This window comes from Pagrus major, chromosome 12 (genome assembly GCF_040436345.1).
Source record: "Pagrus major chromosome 12, Pma_NU_1.0".
Classification (NCBI taxonomy): domain Eukaryota; kingdom Metazoa; phylum Chordata; class Actinopteri; order Spariformes; family Sparidae; genus Pagrus; species Pagrus major.
The window spans coordinates 20,196,683-20,217,072 of NC_133226.1; the positions used below are offsets into that span (position 1 = coordinate 20,196,683).

Consider the following 20,390-nt stretch of genomic DNA (forward strand, 5'->3'; position numbering starts at 1 on the left):
AATATCTGTCTCTTTAGCTGCTAAAGTCGAAAACTATGTCGGTCTGCTGTTTCGTGACGAGTGAGTAGTGTGATATTTAGCTGAAAAATGACGCAACAAGAGCAGTGAGAGTGCTATAAAGCTCTTTAAAGTGACATGAAGCCGCAGATTTTTGGTGATAATTCTCTGTAGGTTCATCACTACGACTCTTTTCACACTGTTACATACTTCTCAGTGCTTTGAATCTATGATCTGATCACTACCTCGCTCCCACAGCTTACTCAACACTCGTCGCCATGGCAACGACTGGCCCCAATTCTCATAGCAATGTGTTTACGTGCTTGGGCAATGACCAAACAGGAAAAAAGGAGAATAACTCCAAAATCCCCCCCACCCCCCAGTGCTCCAATAACTTTCACAGTTTTTTCCACTGTTAAAAGTTTCAGTGAGTAAGAAAAGAGGTGATAAAAGTGAAGTAACTGATGATGTCTTACCTTCAGAGTGTACTTGTGTAAGTCCCAGGTAACAAGTACAATATAGAACTGTACAGAGCAATAGGGCTCTCCTGTGGGAAGAGAAGAGAGCAGGTTAATCACACAGTACTGAATCATACAATCATTTAACTCCTAAAACATTTTGGTGCCATTTTTGAAAAAAAGGAACCTTTTATCCTTTCTACTAGGCAAAAATACAGTTATAAATGTTGGTAACCCATTACTAAACGTTCATTGGTTTCTCACTTTTCTAATTACCAATCAATTGCGCAATTATTACCCCTCAAAGACCTAAAAAATAGCTATCGTTCTAAAATGTTTAAAAACTTTTGACCTGCTAATCATGTCCATATGCTCATGTAAAGCTGAGTTTCTCTGCTTTTCAGTGCAATCACACTTGTATTGTTTGGATTTCATTCAGAGGCTCTGTAGCGAATGTCATTACGCCATCATGTTCTGCAGCATTGATTCATAAAGGAAACCCACGCAGTTTCTTCCTCTGGGCCAACGAGCAGCCAAGCTACTTTTGTTGTTCATGTTCAATGGATAATATTGTATATTTCTCTGAAAAAAGTTACTTTTGCTTCAATGTAATAACCTTTCTATTGACTCTTTGAACTTTTTTTGGCACATCCACATGTTCAGTAATGAAATATAGGGTTATATGATTATAAATGGCTGTAACTTGGTCAGGAAAGGTCAGATATAGAGAAGCAATTGTATGGAAGTCTAACAGATCCAAGTATATCTTTTTAAAGGAACAAAATGTAACTTCCTGGAGTAAAACAGCAGATTTTTGTGTCTCCTTCCCATGGCTTCAAATACTGATGCTTTGAGATTTCAGCTCGGGTCAGACGCCAACCCAAAGCGTCAGTATTTAAAGACCTGGGGATGAGAACCAACAATCAACTATCTTTCTCCAGGAAGCTACATTTTGTTGAGTTCACGGTACAAAAAAAAATGTGGTCAAACAAAGCAAATGTTAAACTAGGAGTGAGCCAGACTGAAAATTAAAGCAACATTATGTAACTTTTTTAACAATAAAAATAACAGTGTACAGTGTCTTGTAATAGGGTGAATGTGTCTCTGTCTCAGCCACTCCGCCCCCCATCACTTGTTTCTGTACTATGTAACTTCAGTAACAAGTTTTCAATATACAACACATAACATTGTTATGACATGATGAGTTTTGTTTGTAGTTAGCACCTACATTACATCTGACAAATTGTTACAGAGCTGGAATTTGTATCTATGACAGTCGTGTTGCACTCTGCTGCAAACTGTGGGGAGCGCCAAATTGCACAAAATGCCAATTTTTTACTACATAATGTTGCTTTAAGTTTCTCCTGAATCAAATGATGTATGGCACTTGGCGCTGTCTGCTAGAATAGAGTGGGAAAAACAAAATAAGTACAGGACAGTCCCAATTACTCTTGTCGGTCTTCAAATCCAAGAACTTGGTCAGTGCAGTCAGCAACACAAATGTTTAGATGAATTAGATGAATAAAGCTTTAGTAATTGATTTATTAACCATTAATAAAAGCATCTGTGTAACTCCTTCACAGAGGGTGCCTTGTTAGAAAGTGGTACCATTAATTAGAACCGCTTGCATTTGACCCGAAGAGGAACATCTTAAGGTTTGTTTTATTAAAGTCAAAACTGATGACTATCATAGACCAGAAAATTAGATAGACTGAGATTGCATAATGTGTTGACAGGATAATAATCTGAAATCGTTGTTTTTCCAACAAACCAAAACACAGACTCAAACAAACCCACATGCTTCGCATCTGAGCTACTGATACCTTGTGAAAAACAAATGGGAACTGGACTCTGCAAAAGTACTTACAACCCAGAGCACCTCTCTCCAAACACACACACACACACACACACACACACACACACACACACACACACACACACACACACACACAGCTTGGAGTTGTGGTTTGTAAGACAGAAATACTACAGTGGACCTATCCATCAACTCTCCTCCCAAAACCAACATGTCTATGCACACACACACAGAAAACAAAAAAAAAGAAATGGTCTCTCTCAACACCCTCAGCACATCCAGGTGTGCCGCAGAGCTCGAGAGACTGATTGGCAAGTGGACTGAGAGCTCAGCGGGGGACCGAGATCTGGTGACAGGCAGGGGAGCCACTGTTTACCGCTGGAGGTCATCCAGACACACATGGTCACACACACACACACACACACATCGGAGGAGGAAATGTGTATAGCAGCTGTGGCTGGACATTTCAGAGCGGAGCAGGCAGACAGGAGGCGTGGGCTCCAAATACATAAATGTGGGAAAGACGGTAACTGTTGCATAAATATGCTGATCAGCGTTATCGCAGGCAGAGACCTGCTGTCTGTCTCTCTGTGAACAACCTCCGCACTAACCAGCGGCTGCTTCCCCCGCTCGCCTGAATGATTATAATCAGAGTGTGTATACGTGTGTGATGGTGTGCTTGCATGTGTGTTTGTGGCGTCTCCTGGTTCCTAGTTGCTAACAAAGCTTCATCGCAATCAACCCCACACACAGCTGGTTGTGGTTACTCAGGATGCTTTGGGTGTGTGTGAGTGTGTGTGTCCCAGACTTCCAGCTGGTTACAGTCTCACCCAGCGTCTTATCAGCTGAGGAGAGATCAGCTTTCTGAAAATGAGTCATGAATGCTGTAGATTCATAACCGCAGCAAAAAACGACACTCATTCTGTCCCCCAGGCTGTTTACATCTGTGCAAGCTGGACCAAGTTTCCTGGGAAACGGTTCTGTTTTCTTTGGCTTTTCATACTAAAAGTTCTCAGTAGCTTGTTTAGACTTTAATTAGGGTGCTTTTTGAAGTGTACGTGACAGGTTGGGATTTTTCTTCTGCGGAGCGGCTGCGCTGGACATTTAAATCAGGGCTGCTGACCCTGTCTGGTGTGGTTTTCATACCCGAACAGTGAGCTATGACAGGACTCCCTGCAGGGAATTCTCGGCTTAGCTGAGTGGACAAAATACAGGCCAGATGAACAATACCTCCTTGAGTCATCCTGTAAACCAGTCTAACCTATACTATATCCACTGTGAGCCACTGAACTCACATTTCAAAGACAGGAGGGGGAAGAACGCTGCTCTGCACCGCCGAGAACTTCAGCTGATCTTAACTGTGATCGTCTCTGCTATCAAGAAGCCAGACTGTGAAAAAGATATTGTAGATAGATGAAGCAGTTTGATTGATAGAGCTGCAGCGACTAGTCGATCCAAAGAAAATTATTTACCAACTAACTGATTCATCGTTCTTCATTTTTCAAGCAAAAAATGCTGCAAAAAATACTTTTGCTGGTTCCAGCTTCTTATGTGTGAGGACTTGCAGCTGTTCTTCGTCGTCTGTGATAGTAAATGAAGAGCCTTTGGGTTTTAATCATGAAATATTCCACAGATTAATCAATAATGAAAATATCCATTTGTTGCAGCCCAAGTGACTGAGCAATAAACTGACTGAGAGAGCGAGAAAGAGGAGTTGTTCTAGTGAAATTCAAAGAAATTCAATTAAGCTTATTGTCCAAGATATCTGGTGCAGGAATCTACAGATGAAAACTCTCATATTTCCTCTTGTCTCGCTGAATCTTCTGGCATCCCTGTCTCTTTCCCGAATATACAAACTTTGATTCTAACCTCTCGACCCCCCCAAAAACCACCCTCCTCTCTGCACGCTCTCAAACAGCAGCCCGACTGTGGGCCAGCGACCAGTCAAAGGTGGAGGAAAAAAAGGAAAGAAAAAAAACACTGAGGTGCCTGTATAGTTTCCGCTTCTTTTCACAAGTTTGGACCACTCAATGATTCCAGAAAGGATTTCCCAAAGGCGATCCTGCCCCCTGAGCACACACACACCCAAACACACAAAAATACACACCTACACCCACACACACAGAGTGGAAAATTCCTATGGATGAGCTGACACTAACAGAGGCTGATGAGGAGAGAGCAGAGTCCGTCATCTGCTCTCTGCAGTCGAGTAACCTCTCACTTCAGACTGTTTACCTCCTGACACATCTCTACTTATCAAATTACTTTTTTTTTTCACTCTGTTGCTGTTGTTATTTTTACACACACAGGCCCGATATACACACACATGCACAAACACGACCTACACACATGCATTAATGTAGGGAGAGGTGTTTTTCCACCTATTACTACACCTAAAAGCAGATGAAATATGAAGCAGTGTGTGATTCATTGTGATTTAGTGGCAAGTAAAACTAATTAGAGGCTACAAGTTTGAGATTTTAAAGATTCAGAAAGTTTATGTGCGGCTACGTTTTAAAAATTCCCCTCTATAGCTGTTTTTTCAGTGTAAAAATTAAAAAAACACAATCAAAATCAAAATATAGGAACACATTTCCAAAGAATAATTGGAGGTGAAGAGTGAGACATGAAGGGCGACACCATGTGGACATGCGGTGAATGATGCACCTTGCAGGTAGACCACTCTATGCTGCAGTCCATGCATTTCTTAAATGAATCATTGAATTAGCATTAAGTAAGGAAGGAGAGGAAGGAAAGAAATCTCCAAGTGCCATTTTTTTCTTTTCTTTTATTTCTTAACGAATGTCTTTAGTTTTAAACATCCAGACAAGTGTGATAAATAAATCTGATAACCGCTGGGCCAAGTTGTTTTAAATCATGGTCAAATCTCCAGACTTTCCTACTCCCTAGATGACTGCATTCTCATTATCTCGCCACTGGTCCATTAACTGACCAGATGTTCACTGCGCGATAAAACCTCAATATCAGTCTAAGGTCAGAATGAATCATATAAATGAATGAATGAAAGCCTCACTTTTCAGGGTGGCTTATGAGAAAGTAAACAGTGTGGCAAGGCCAAGAGCAAAAATATTTCGCTCTGTCTGTGAAAATATGTGCTGTAAACACATGCGCAAAACATCTGCATTGTATGTCACAGAGTCGTAAAACTCGTGTCAGCTGCAGATGCCTGAATAAACCGAATAAAGTGCATGCAAGTGGCTGATGTCATAATTTCAGCTGACTAACTGCAGTGGTATTTTCTTAAATGTCGAGTATCTGGTGAAAATCCCCCCCTGCGTAAAAGTGCGGCTGTGGATTCTGAGTGCGTAAAAAGGTAAAACATGGAAAGCATCCTGACACACTCTGGCAAACGCACCAGTGGATGCTGATGAGCCTCTCGTGAAAACTTTATGGGTGTGAATAAATTGGAATAACAGCCTGTTTTGCTTCCTCTGTCAAGATGAGTCAGGTTAGTGAACACAAGATGGGAAAGTTCCTGTTTATTTGCCACAAAAACTTTATATGTTTGAGCAACCAGAGTCTGTTTTTGAGCAAAAGTGCACAGACAGGAGAGAATACTGAATGTGGCTCTTGCACATTGCTTCCAAATTATTATAATTATTGTCCGTTTTGTAATGAAAATGAAGATGAAAACTTCTGGTGAATGTCACACAAGCGCCAAATGACACCCCTTGGTCCCAGCAGACCCCATACCGAGCCTCCAGCACTCCTGCATGGTGAGCTGGACCACAGCCAGCCGGCACATCACACTCAGGTACGCACATGGAGGCAAACAGATCCTTCAATTATAACTCAGCCCTCCACCAGTGATCTGCTTCACCTCAGCTCTGTCCAACATCCTCCCACCACTAAAACACAATAAAACACAATAAATGGTACTCACTTTGTGTCTAGATGAGAGGTTCTGCAATCTCTCCTTCGGGTGCCTAAATTCATTTGTATTCATTTGTCCTGGCAGTCAAAAACCTGACCGTTAATCACAGCGTGACTCCTTTGCAAGGGGGGCAGAAGACACCGGTCGCCGTTTTACACATTTGACAAGCTTGAGATGAAGTTCCAGAGGAAAAAACTCATGCTGTCAAGCCCGACATAAATTCCTCCTGGCAGGCTGCTACTGCTGGTTTGACAGAGAGTTTTCCTGTGCGATTGTCTGTCGATATTCCCCTGTGTTTCATTCATTTATGCCGATCCAGATTGAGGGACGCGCAGCCCGCGGAGAAAGCTGGGTTCGTTTCGGAGGGGGGTTACGGAGTCAGGAGCGCCGGACTCATCCCTTTCCTTTTTAAATAGGCTTTCTGCGGGTAAAGCGATGGCAAACGCACCGCACGGCCAGGTGTCGGGTTACAAAACCCAGCGGTTGCAGAGAGCAACTACACGCCTTCTCCAGGGGGTGGCCACATGGATCTCACCCACCCACCACAGGCTCCCATGCGCCGGTGAACCGTATGAATGAAGCCCGGTGACACACAGCGCGTCACGGGGCTGAAAGTGCCAAACATATACACCTACAGATCCAGAGACTCTCCTTTAGGGATCCACATTATCATTACTTAATGTGTGGTTTTTACTTTTTGACTTCTCTGTCACCTTTCCAAGTGTGTCTCCTCTCCCCTTGGAGCAGAAATGATGAAAGATAAGAGATATGAGTCACCCACTGCAAAGAAAAATGAAGATGGTATATATCTTATTTTGTGGCAACATTTCCCAAACTGACACACCTCTATTGACATCAGTCTGTTGAAAGTGTCAATGGGGAGGGAGCAGCACCTGGATCAGCTCCCATTACCTTAAGAGGGGTCACGGCCTGGCGCAGGATAAGGCCTACCAAAGACCTTCAAGCAGGCACAAGAGCCAATAATTACCACCTGAGGGCTGTTTGACATGTTCAGTGAATGTGTTTGCTTCGAGACAACTTGTGTTTATAAAAATGAGTTACAAATTGACATTTCTTTTCATAGGAACTATTTTGTAGGTCACGCCAGAGTAACAGGAACAGTGTTTACCCAGTGAGAGTTTAATGTTTTGTTTCCATTCACCTCCATGATATTGGAGCAGAGGTGAAAATCTCAGAGAGGAATCTTAAAACATGGCATGTCTGCAATTTGGGTGAACAGATCCTTTAATTGAGAGGACACATGAATACAAGACAGGAACAACTCCCAAATCAGGTAAACTACCTGCCGTGGGCATTTCTGAGAAAAACACACATGCTCTGGCTTTAACCCACCATCTCTTACGTGATATTTTAAATAAGGACCTATACTTTGAGTCAATAATGAAGCAATCTGAAATGACTAATCAGATGTTTTATTTTCTGAACTAGGACGAATGCCACCTTAAACTTGTGACACTCTGAACTGGTATCCGTGCACAGAGCTTTTTCAGATCTGTGTAGCATTTATAGTAACAAGAAGAGGGTTTTTTTTCCAGAGAAATGCTGCAGTTGAATTACGTAAATGTAATTTTCCAAATCTGTGAGCACCACAAATAAATTTCCACGCACCTCTTAGACAATTGGTATGATATGTTTGGTAAAAACGGATCCTTTAATTGACACCACAAATGAACAAACGGTACTAAAAGCTCCCATTATCTGCATTGGGTATTTCTCATAAAAACACACTTGCTCTCCAAAATAATATTCTAAATAAGGACTCATTCTTTTTAGTAATGTTGCTTTGATTGTAACTACATCAATTTGAATCATTTAATGGTTTCTGAGATAAGGATCTGAAATATAGCTGAACACTCTGTGTTGGTATCACGGCAAAGTGCTTTTTCAGATGAATGCTGCCCACAGAAACATCTCTGGAGTATTCAGTGCTGTGAGCACCACAAACACGTTTCCATTTACCTCAGTTATATCGGGCCAGAGGCAAAAATCTCAGAAACAGAAGTCCTAAAACCCTCTGGGCAAGTGAAACCAAAACTATTGGCACTACTAGATGACTCTAATGGACGTGAGGAAATGTGTCTTTCTTTCTTTCTTTCTTTCTTTCTTTCTTTCAAAACACACAAACACTTTTACTTTTCAGAGCAGTTTAATGCAGCATATTTTTACTCTTACTTTGAGTAGTTGATCATGACTTTTACTCAGTTACATTTGGATACATTCATCGCACTACTTGTATTTATCATTTTATACATTAATGCAGCATACAGTGTGTCTGCTGGAGCTGTGTTGTCCTACCACAGCCACGCCTCAACGAGTCACTTCAAAGCAGCACAATGGCTGAAACTACAGCAAATTTACAGACAATTTAGTTCCTTTAGTTACTCACTACTCAAATATGTTACTCTTTCAGTCAGTACGTTTGAACTCTCAAACTCAAGTAGTTATTTTGATGACTACTTTTTGTTCATCTTGAGTAATTGTTTTGGAAAGTAACAGTACTTTTACTTCAGTACAGTTTTTGGCGACTACCCACCTGTGACTGGTAACACACAGCAGGTGAACTCAATGCCTGGGCATTTCTGAGAAACACACCCCTGCTCTCTTAAATAAGGAGTAATACTTTTTAGTAATCTTGCTTTCATTGTAATTAAATCAATTTGAAGTGATTCATTTGATCGTTTCTGAGATATGAGGATCTTATCACCTAAACACAACGCAACTCATTAAATCTGAATGAATAAAGCCAAACACTCTGTGAAAACTGCTCGTTCAGATGAATGCTGCACACTTCAACATCCCAACACAAACAACTAGCTGCTACAGAATAAGGATGTTAGTGACTTGGGTCATTAGCGCTCCCTCTTTGAGCTGACCGGTCAGAAGCCTTAAGCACTGAAAAGTCGCCTTGAATGCCTCTGTTAGGGTGGGACGGACTACGTGTGTCGGCCATGGCGATCTCCCCAAATCTCAGCCTTAGGCCGCTGGTCAGCCTGCCTCTGGGGTGGGTGCTAATGGACGCAAGTCATTAACATCCTCTTTACAATCCCCTTCACACACTCTGTCCCTTGTGTTTCAGTGCATGGTGCCACCCGACCCTCCCTTGTACTTCCAATGAGCCACAGCGACTCTGCCCCCTTCTTCCAAATTACAAACCCTGCGCTCGCTAGCGCGCTCACTGCCACCCCTTAAAGCTGCTTAATTATGGTCATTGGCACCAAGTCTGAAAGCTCCCTTTATCCCCCCCACGCTCCAGAAATAGGCCCTGCTGAAGCACACAGGCAGCCCAGATCAAACGCTCCCCATAGGGAAGGGGTCATTACTGGTACGCAGGGCGGACACAGCCCAATGGGTGCTGGGCCACGCCTTGAGCCCAAATTGCAGCCTGGGCCTAGTGAGGACACAAGACTGTTCTTTGATGCACGGCAAGAGTAACAGCAACACAGGCTGTTTGGATATCAGTGTTTACAGTGAGCTGTGTACTGTACATGCACATAAACAACCAATACAGTGTTTTGCAGACTAAAAGCTAAGAAAATTGGGCACTGGGCTTGGTTGGGTGTTCACTGGTTTCTCATGGTTTATATTTATCTGGTTGTCACCGCTGTCTCACATAAGAAGCATGTTTACAAGTGTTTCCAGGTGAGCTTAAGTCGTAAAAATTATGCAACGAATACAAGGACTTTATTAAACTGGTTACAATTACAAACACCTCAGGAAAGATTCTAACTAAGTAACGTAAACAGTGGTCGGTAGAGCACGTGCGGACGTAAGACAACCTCACATCACCCAACAAATAAATAGGTTGTAAAGACAGTCACCTCTGTGTAGGTGTGTTTTCACGCTGGGCAGTGGCGGAGGTTATGGAGGTGGTGGCGGTGAACCAGACAGTGCTGTCTCTCTCAGCTCCGCTGCACACAAGAGGACTGTTCATACAAGGAATGTGTGTGTACGTGAGTGTGTGGATGTGCACGTGCATGTGTGTTTATGTGGAGCGACTCGGTGGTTGGTGTTTTTCCCTTTACAGGTGGTTCTGTCCACTTGTTTGTGCTCACGGTTCTGTCTCCTTCCTGTGCGGGGACGGTTTGGTGATGCACTGGGAGGTGGAAAGTGGTCAAACAAGCTCCTGTCTGACACACATTGTGGTTCATCTCTTTCGATTTCTCTCCGTCTTTTCCCTTTTATCTCTCACTCCCTAATCCACATCGTCTCCTTCATCGTCTTCACTTTTGTTTGTTAAATCCTCCCCATGTCTCCCCGTTTCCTTCAATCTCCTCGATCTCTGTCGCTCTTCCTCTCTCTCTCCCTGTCATTCCTTCACCACAAGCATTTCCAGTGCTGGCACACCAGAGTAGACAGCCACCCCGAAAGCAGTGCCACAACCATAATGAGCATGTTGAGTTCTCATAATAACACCAGAATAACCTGCTGGGGGAGACAAGCTCTTCTGGGGGCAGTCTCTCAGACCTGGCTACCGTGGATTGAAAGTGTCAACACCTCACAGATGTGTACTTGTTGAGGTGTGAAATATGGAGTCGAGTTTCGCCGCTACGTGCCATTTTTAGATTGATTTCTGCAGCGTCTGCTGTTTTCTTACTGTATTTTTGTGTTCGGGGGTTGAGATGTTGTTGTGAGGTGCTAAAACGATGCACATTTACTGTCATCAGGACACAGTGCCTTTCACACCTCGCTCTCTATTTAGGGCCTTTATATAAAAAATTACGAGGAGCGGGGTGGTTCAGAACAGGGAGAGGTTGTTTGCTTTTTATTTTTGCTGAGGGACAGGTAGTGAATTATTTCAGAGAGTCAGGGAGTGATTGTCTCTTATCTCTCCAGGGAGCACTTCAGTTTATAAATACCCCATGGCAGCTCCAACCTTCACTTTATTCTGCTTATAACAGAAAAACGAACTACAGTAAAGTGAAAAAAAAAGTAAACATGTCATATTAAGAGACAACTCTTGGTTCAAAAATAAAGAATAGCTTGACTATTTGGTTAATATATGTTATTCCGTTAAAGGTGCACAATGTATAATTTTAGAGAAGAATTTTTTATCACAAGAGAAAGGTCTTCATTGACTGTTTTTTTTATGCCTGAACAAACTAAATAAACGAACCCTGGTTTTCATGACTGAATAAACTGAAAGAACAAACTGACCTTAAAGGACAACACAGTTTCATACTGTTTTACTTTGTTTATATATGGCGGACCCTGACACCGTTCTAGCTTCAAACAGTGTTCTGAGAAAAGCTTGTTTATTCAGTTATGGAAACAAAAACAACTTTCTGAGTTTGTATTATTGAGTTTGAATATCTTCTCCAAAACTACATGGTGCCCCTTTAATACATAAAGGTGTAAATTGCCACTTGAGGGCAGTGGACTCAAGTTTGAACACAACATTGACATATTGTCAACTTTTAAAAGGTGCAATGCAAGAATTTTGTTACAAATTGTGTAAGGTGGCCTTTAATAGCAAAGCTGAGGTCTAAATACCAACATCCAAAATGCAAATACGAAAGGCAGTCAACAAGAAAGCTGGCAACAAACACCAACAAAAACAACTGTGAACTGGGAAAAAGAGACAGGAAAAGGACAAAGGGAGGAAGTGAAAAGCACAACATCACACATGAGGAGAGAGGTACAAAATAAAACAGGAAAAAACAAAAAACTCAAATCATGACAGAATTGGCCACTTTAAATTCATACTCAAAATAAATAGGGGGTAGTATATCACTGGGGAACTGCTAATTGCTGCCAACTCTCGCTGCCGTTAGCTAGTTAGCTCAGTTTGCCGTGCAGCTGGCAGGCTTGGAGTGTTTCTAGCTGGTTAGCATGCTCACCATGTTTTGCAACATCATACATAGATGTCATAACACCAAACTTTTCTTCATCATTAGCCTTTTTATGTCCGGTTTCTGGCAGCCTGGTGCCCAATATTTACTTTCTTTTAGCTCTTTTTGATCTCAACTAACTCCTGATTGGAATATCTGTCTTTTGAGACGCTGAATGCTCCAATACGTTTACCAGCTAGTCTCTAACTTTGTCTTTCTGTCCGTTTGGTGCTCACCAGGCAGTGTACAGTGGATTTTTAGAGCTTTTTCAGTGAAAACATCCAAAATACAATGCCATGAGAGCGGTGAGAATGAACCAAAACAGTAAAATCCTGGCTGGACATCTAAGCAACAGAGTTGTTTTTTTCCTCAAGGTAATCTTGCAATCAATGTGATCGCCAGAAGTAAAAAGCTAACATTAGGCTATAAACAAGCCACGCGCATGACCTCAGCGCCACCACCACTAAGCTTCCTGCTACACTAAACCATACACACTTTGCCCCAAATTGAGCGATGTAAAGTTGTAAAGTTTGAATTAGAACAGTTTGCAAGTAAAGTCCATCTGTAAAGGCTGGCTAGTGAGTTGATGAATTTGCGATGACGTTTATTGTCCCCGACAACCTCTGTAGTCTCATTTGGCCACTTGATAGCGACCGCCTGTTTAAAGACACGAAAAAGCTTTAAAATTCACGAGTGGGGTATTTGCTGACGTATTTTACGTCGTAGAACAAACCACAAAAATCTTGTTAGCTTGTGGTAACCGCAGACCTTATTTCGGGCATCTAACCACCCATTCAAAAAACCCATTGACTTTGAGATGAGGGAACCAGAAGTGCAAAAGTAGTTAACTCATTTCCAGGTTTTAGGACTCATTCCTGCAGCACTCACTATAAAGCTGCAGAATCAGATGATAATATCTTGGGTTTCATCACTATAACCACTTTAAATTCTTTGTGCACCTTTGCTTTAAAATGGGACAATAAATTGCAGTAATTCAAGTAGTGTTATATCACTTACATACTGTGGGGAGGGTGTTGCAGTTTTTCTCTCAGTCAAGGGAACGGTCCAAAGAAATGTAAATAACACTTTGGAGGACCTTCCGTCTTAAAAAAGTGAAACTCAGTGTTCAGCCACCGTCCTCACGCCGATCATTTTTAGTCCTTTACGCTTTCTTTCAAGGTGAGACTTTGTAAACACACACAACTGTCAGTTAACTTGCAAAAGAAACATCATGCAATATATTAAAATTGGAGCAGAAGGCTCCTGAGCTGTATAGCTTTAGCCTCTTTTCATTCCTGACACATTTTTCTGGCAGTCAGAGAGAATATTGACACAGGACCAACTTGGCACCATCAGAGAGGCGCAACACACTAGGAAGTTAGTCGGCACCTGTGTGAGTATAAGCATAGAAGATGTACTGTATATACATACTGTAAGTGTGTGCACAGGTATGCAGGGTCTTGGATGTGAGAGAGAAATTGGCTGGATTAGGTGCTGTGAAATTCCACCTTTCAAGCTCCTCCCTCCATAAACACTGGACCCTGACAGCATGTACAGTAGGAGAAAAACCTTATTTTAAATTCCAGGCAAGTTTTTTATTCAATTCACCTCCGTGTGCAATTCATCTCCTGATTAAATCCAACTGCAATTTCCGATTCACTACTTATCATCTGTCAAACAGAGCCACAATTCATTCTTATTCCGGACACAAGGCTCTGTATTGAATTTGGATTGGGCCACCAGAGACCTGGGTAGCCTAAGTGGAAACAGCAGGGCCTAGTGAAACCTGCTCTCTCTGGCATAAAATCAGTGTCCAGATTCCAATGATGCCCTCTGTAAAAGGACTTCATTATGCTCTCAGAATATGGACTAGACAAATATTTGGCTTGGTCATTATGATGCTGTATCCACTCCCCCCATGGAACCAGGTCCTACACCAGGCTCAGTGTTTCTGCATCCCAGAGATGGCTCACCCTACCCCCCATCAGCCACTCTGTCTCTTCCTGACAGAAGCCAAATGGAAAGAAAGGAAAACTGAATCCTGCAAGAAATTCTATATACCTCTTTCCATAATAAAGACCACCTAGGAGTCGTAAAATATAAGGAGGAGGATATTTTTTGTTTTCTGATAATTAGAGAAGACAGGTTTTAAACGTTAGGGGGGGATCATTTTGAGGAAAAAGACTCCCCTCAACTTTTAAATTACCCAGCATCTCCTCTCTCTTCATCATTCTGACATAATTCAGAAGTGTCAGGAAGTGTCACTCCCTCAGAACCCCAGATCCCTCCGAACAGATGGTCTTTCACTCTACGGCTCCACTACTCCCCTCTCTACCCTCACTCCCACCTTCCTCTCTCTCGCTACACACACACACAAACATCCCAGATTCCACCAATGACCAGTTAGAGACATCTTTTTTCCTACCTGAACTGTTTCCCCCTTCACTAGGAGAAAAGGCTCTGTGTATGTCTTTGATGTAGCCTCTATAGGTGCTGCTGTGGATTTTAAAGGGAGAGTTTTTTGAATGTCCAAAAACTCCAGTCCCAACTCATCAAATATGGCAGCTTGTTCAGTTGCCTTAAGCTTCAAGCTTCAGTCTCGTAATTTGTGTAACGGAAGTTATGTAAATGACATAACTCATGTAACGTAACGGGGTCACAGGGGTATTTCGTTCACAGACTGCAACCTCACCAATAGACGTGAGTACATCCTGTCCAAGGTCCTACTTGTAAAAAAAGTTGATTGTTGAGTTTCCTTCCTAACACTTTGGGTTGGTTGTCAGCCCTGCCTACAAACTCAAAGCGTCAGTATTTGACGAGTTGGGAATGAGACTCATCAACACTCGACCTTTTAACTGAAGACTCATTTAAACATTAGATACCAGGTTGGTTTATACAGGTAATTGCTGCTGCTTGTGTGCATACTATGATGGCACATGTGCTGTTTGTGGGTTTGTGTGCAACCACACTGTACATAAAAACTATGTGTGTATGTGTGCGAGTGTGTGTGAATGTCTGCCGTTAACTGTCCTGTAAAGCAAAACTGTTCCAGGCCACTGGCTGTGCCTGGGAATCACTTTCAGATGGTTCTGATAGCGGGATATTATCCGACTCACTGTGGCCGCAGTGACTGCAGGAAATTGGAGAATTTTTTCCTATAGACACAAGTCATGGGGCCATTGGACCCTGTGTCCTGTCCACACGAGTGAGATAACTTCCTGCTCCGGACGGTGACACAAGCCATCACCCGTTAGAATGGCCAAGCTGAATGTTTGGAGTCTGAAGTCCTTACACAGCAAAATGTGGCTTACTGTACCTCTCTTAGCCCGGAGCAAAGGGCTTTCCATTAATGACATCTCTGGCGTATCTCAGAGGTTTACAGATAAGAAGACTATCATTTTTTCAAATCTGCTATGAAGAAAAATAAATTGGGTTTCCTGTAAGAAAACAAGCCCTTAGGTAAACCTTCCTCGTTCGCTCCCTTTAAACACATTTATTTCCAAATCTATCAGCTTGGCCTCCATTTATCAAAACCTCTGTAGGATGAGAGGGAGATTGAACAGATTTAGGATCCATCCATCCAAATGAATGCCTCCAAGCGGGGAGGTCATGAGGCTTTTACATGCTGCAGAGCTGTCAAAGGTGAGTGGAAGGGCTTATTTTGGGCAGATGTCCTTTGTTGCATCCAGTGGATCACGTAGGCCCATGCAAGAGATTGGCAGAGCTCTGACTTCGCTGCCAATCTTAACTCCTTTACCCCCTCTTTTCCTGCTCTTTCATTCCTTCTCCTGGTTCCCTCTTGCTATTTCTGTGACCCTACCTCTACCTCCTGCCTCTCATATGCCACGAGAGGAAGCCAAGTTTGGAGGGGAGAGAGAGGAAAAGCTTATCCTTTCTTTAAGTCCCCCAAAACTCTCTCTGCAAAAGCCCTCAGGGCTATATAATAAACATTTCATTTCCTCTGGCAAGCAATAGGAAGGCTTATATGATGTAAAAGAGCAGAAATAGCGACTGAAAAATGCTTGTCATTCTGTGTTTCTCATGCCAGGTTCATTCCTCCGGTTGAAGGGCTGGATCAGTGTATGAAGAGGGTTTTTATTCTGAGGGACATTTAGTTATCTTATTGCGGAGGGATAGATATGCTTTATTTTAAGTCGAGTAAATAAAGAAGGACATGTTTTATTCAAAGATACACGCAAATAATGTGTTGTTGACAGAACTGACTGGAGTTAAAAGCAGTAAAAAATCTCTTTCCATCGGAGATCACTATTCACAGTCATAAAAAATAGCAGTCACATTTACCAAAACTGTTCTTGACCAACTGGAATTGTTTTTTATGATATTCGAGGCAAGTTTGACATATTGAATCTTCATCTGTTGACATTCTGTTCTTAATCTGCTTCAAAAAGACCTGTCACAAACCTTTAAACTATTATTAAATATTATTACAGAGGTTAGGACTTTTTTTTGGATACTGTAAGTTTTTGAATCTGTGCTTCTGTACAGAGCCAAGCCAAGCCACACAGCCCATAGTGGCGGGGGTAAGTAAATCTATCATTATTGAAGTGGACTTTGGAGCACATTGAAGCACTCGGTGAGGGAAGTCTTTCTCTGTGCTTTTTTTCCCATTCGTCTTCCATCATCTTGACACCAAGATCCTCCCTAAATGTTGTTTGAAAATTATTAAAGAAGCCAACCCATCCCATAAACATGCTTTTCGTTGAACTTAATGACCCCTAATTGTATCTTTGGAGCACATATTAAAAAAAAAAAAACAGGAATTTTCCCATCAAAATCAAAGCTATGCGAACAGCAGTGACTGAATCAAAAGCCAGAAAAAGATGGGAAAAAGTAGAACAAAGCTACCTTTGTCAGCTATAGTGATTATTCATGACTGCACAGACTGCAATTCTGAGACAAGCTGGTATTTTCCTGACTGAAAAATGTTCATTTGGCAATCTTTGCCTGCTCATTTAACGTCGTTGTGTCTTCTGAAGTGGGAATGGTGTAAAAGCGGGGGGTGCATGACACGCACCAAAGTGGGCGCTCCAAGTTAATGTTGTAGTCCAAGGTGAGGTGTCAGTTTGGTGACAACTGAGTGATACTGAAGCACGATTGAGCTCGAGTCATCATCAGTCAGTCAATAATTAAAAGTGGTTGAATAAAGCTTAGCAGGTCCTGTGTAGGTGCTCTGGCTAGACAAACACAGGGACCCTGCCCAGACTGACGATTATGTTGTTGTTATATGTCCCGAGCCAAAACAAATACAAGTAATGATAATACTTAGGTGTCCTGCAGTGTATTTCTGCTAAGCCGTCCCACAGCATGTGGGATGGGTGGAGGATAAGGTGAATATAATGCTCCCATCAGACTGTATGCTTATTTTCTTCTGGACAAATAAGCACCTGCTGCAGCTCTCACCCCTTAATTCTTATGGTTTCTAATCTGAGAGCTGCACTTTGCCCTAAGCTGCATTCTGTGCCCATCTCCAATGTCTGATCCCTGGATCACGTCATCTTTCTTTTTTCCACCACTTTTATCCAGCGTGAAATAACATTTTGTACAAGCATTAATGGTCCCCAGAGAATGTATGCTACTTACTTTGGTAGTCTTATGTTTTTTTTCCTGTAGTGCCAGCAGCAGGTTAACGTTTGTGGATCAGGGGGAAATATCTTCACAACTTTGCTTTGGATATTCAAAGTCCCTTGAGGATGAATCTTCATGTGTTGTATGGACTTTCATGGTTCCCAGATGATGTCGCCTGATTGCATCAGCCCAGTCACCAGGAAAAAATGTTAACAGACCACTGATACATTCAAATTTGATAGTGTTATAGGCTCATACCATATTAGCATTTCAACAAAAAGTGTCATATCACGTTCACATTACATGTTTATGACCGGAGTTTCATATCAAGAGGTGAAGGGATTATGGTGAAGATAGGCCACAAAACTGCCAAGCCAGTGACCACAGTTCAAGACTGGGTTTCAACATTTGTAAGAGTGACGCATTTTTAAGGAGACTGGACAATTTCCAGCCATGTTGTGGTGACCAAAACAGGTATTTTAAGCCAAAACATGATCTTTTCCCAATCCTAACCAGGTGGTTTTTGTGTGTGTTAACTCTTGCTGTTTTTCCAGAGGACCTAATGTTCATTCCTTGATGTTTTGCATGTTTCTCTTTCTTCTTTCTTCATTGCTCTATCTTAAAACTCTTGTTTTTTGGTGCTTTTGTTTTGTTGTAAAACAAGACAGGTATTTTTATGTTGCCAATTGAAATTCAGGAATGTTCCTGTTAAAGTATATAAATGATAATGACACAGCAGAGTCCAACCTTCAGGCTGTAGAGACTCGAGAACGAAGGGTGCTTTAGTAGGTGTGGAGGGTAAGCCCAGCATGATGTGCCCACAAAGACTGTGAAAAGGACATAGAGCTATTGATGGAGAATCATTACCTATTTCATTTGATTAAAAGCACCATCATGGCTCTGATTTGTGCAAGAGGATGTAGAAACTTTTTACATCAATCCAAAAGCATACTCCAAAAATTGCATCACCCCCATGCCTGATAACCAAATAGTTCTCGTCAGGAGTCAGATCATTTTTGTTCCAGCTGAAAACGTTATGATATAAAAGACACAAAGACTGTTTGTATACGCATGCAGTGAGCAAATTAAATCTGCATAATTTCCTTCTTGTAAAACATTGTTGAATGGTTTTATGACTCAATAAGTGTCGGAATCTGGAAACGATCATTTTTAAAACTCAGCATTAAAACAGATGCAAGCTTGGAGGCGAGTCGTACATCATCAAAAGATTTAGGAAATAATTACAGCACAGTATGAATAACTGCCACTCTTGGACTGAAAAAAGCAGCTTGTTCCATAACATCACTGTAACTGTAACTGCTTTTATTGCACATTTCCACCGTCTTGCCTCACATTGTCTTCATTGTGAGCCTTGCTTGTTTCCACTTTGTCATCCAGCGAATGACACGTGAGAAGCTTTACGTCGGTCCTCATAACGGGTCAGCTTCATCTGAATTTTATGTATGACGGCCTTAAAGTTCGAGCATTGTTTTATTATCTCACTGTTGTTCTTTGTAATATAGTTTTATAGTCCACTTGGTAGTATTTTATGCACTCTGGCTGAAGGTTAAACTTGAAAAATGCCACATTTCAGCCATAAAGGAGGATAGTAACAATGTTTTGTCAGAGTTGTATATACCATGGCTGCGTTATGGTCAGATTAAACTGAGACATTGCAGGATACAGCATAATTACCTTAGTGACAGACTTGTACTTCAAGTAATTCCAGTTTCTGGGATGAAGGCTTTTCTGTGAGTCACTTTTTTGGAAAAGAAAATCCAGGATTTCCCTAAATTTCAGCCTAACGTAATGAGGTTAACTGTACTCCTTCTTGCTGGAGTAACTCCTCCACTTTGATCTGCAGTTCTTCAACTTGACATTTTTGGTTTTTAGTAAATCGTCTTGAGAAGTCTTAAATTTAGTAGCCAAACACTTATGCTTCCCAGATGATGAATCCTAGTGACTTTGGTGATCTGCTGACTTTTCCCCATGTGTCATCATAATGTGCTGTCATTTAATTTAATACACTTATACGAAAATAATTAAATTCCCACCAGACTCAGCACCTACCTGTTTAGTACTTATGATCAAAAGTCCGTCTCCTGCAGTCACTATGTGTAACATACCAATAAGGCATTTGGGGGCTAACTCCACTGAGCAAGATGAAAAATATTCTGGATCACCCGCTGCTCATGTCCACCTCTCTGTTGCGTCTCTTACGCTGCACTTCGTCCCCAAAGTCATAGTCCTTGTCAGCGCCACTGTAAATCACCTCTGTATTGTATCCCCAGTTTTCAAACTGACCTCTGGCAGCCTTAGAGGTGTTCAGTCCCAGTTCGGTGGCTGCAAATCCAGTTAAGATGGGCCCCGTTACACGTGGCAAACTCAAGGGCTGCTGTCTCCATGGCTAACTGAGCCATCAGCTAATTAGCTAACAGGAGCTAGCTACAGCAAAGAATAGCTGGTGATATGCTGCCTCTTATGTTTTTGGAGCTATCTTAAAATTCTGTCCCTATTCTTAAAATTACACCGTTAAGATACAAAGTAGTTAAAGAAACCATAGGCTAAAAGCAGCCAACTCTAATTTAGACCCAATATTAATGGACTAAATTTCCACACAGCCACCAAATTGCACAATAGAAGTGAAATTAGCAATTGCTAAAATGAAGACATAAATAATACATCCTGTTTACCGAATATGTCAGACATTATTTACATTGTGAATGTGAGTGAATGTTGGACTTTCCAGGTGACCACAAACATGACAAATGCATGCATGATGTTGATCTGTC

General features: G+C 41.8%; 1 protein-coding gene across 1 annotated transcript in view; it reads right to left on the reverse strand.

The window, feature by feature from the left end:
* Positions 1-20,390, reverse strand: part of LOC141006275 (uncharacterized) — a 101,471-nt gene that overhangs the window by 68,944 nt on the left and 12,137 nt on the right. Inside the window, exon 2 of the mRNA XM_073478426.1 lies at positions 474-544. Coding sequence (XP_073334527.1) covers positions 474-544 — 71 coding nt within the window. The remainder of the gene's footprint in view (positions 1-473; positions 545-20,390) is intronic.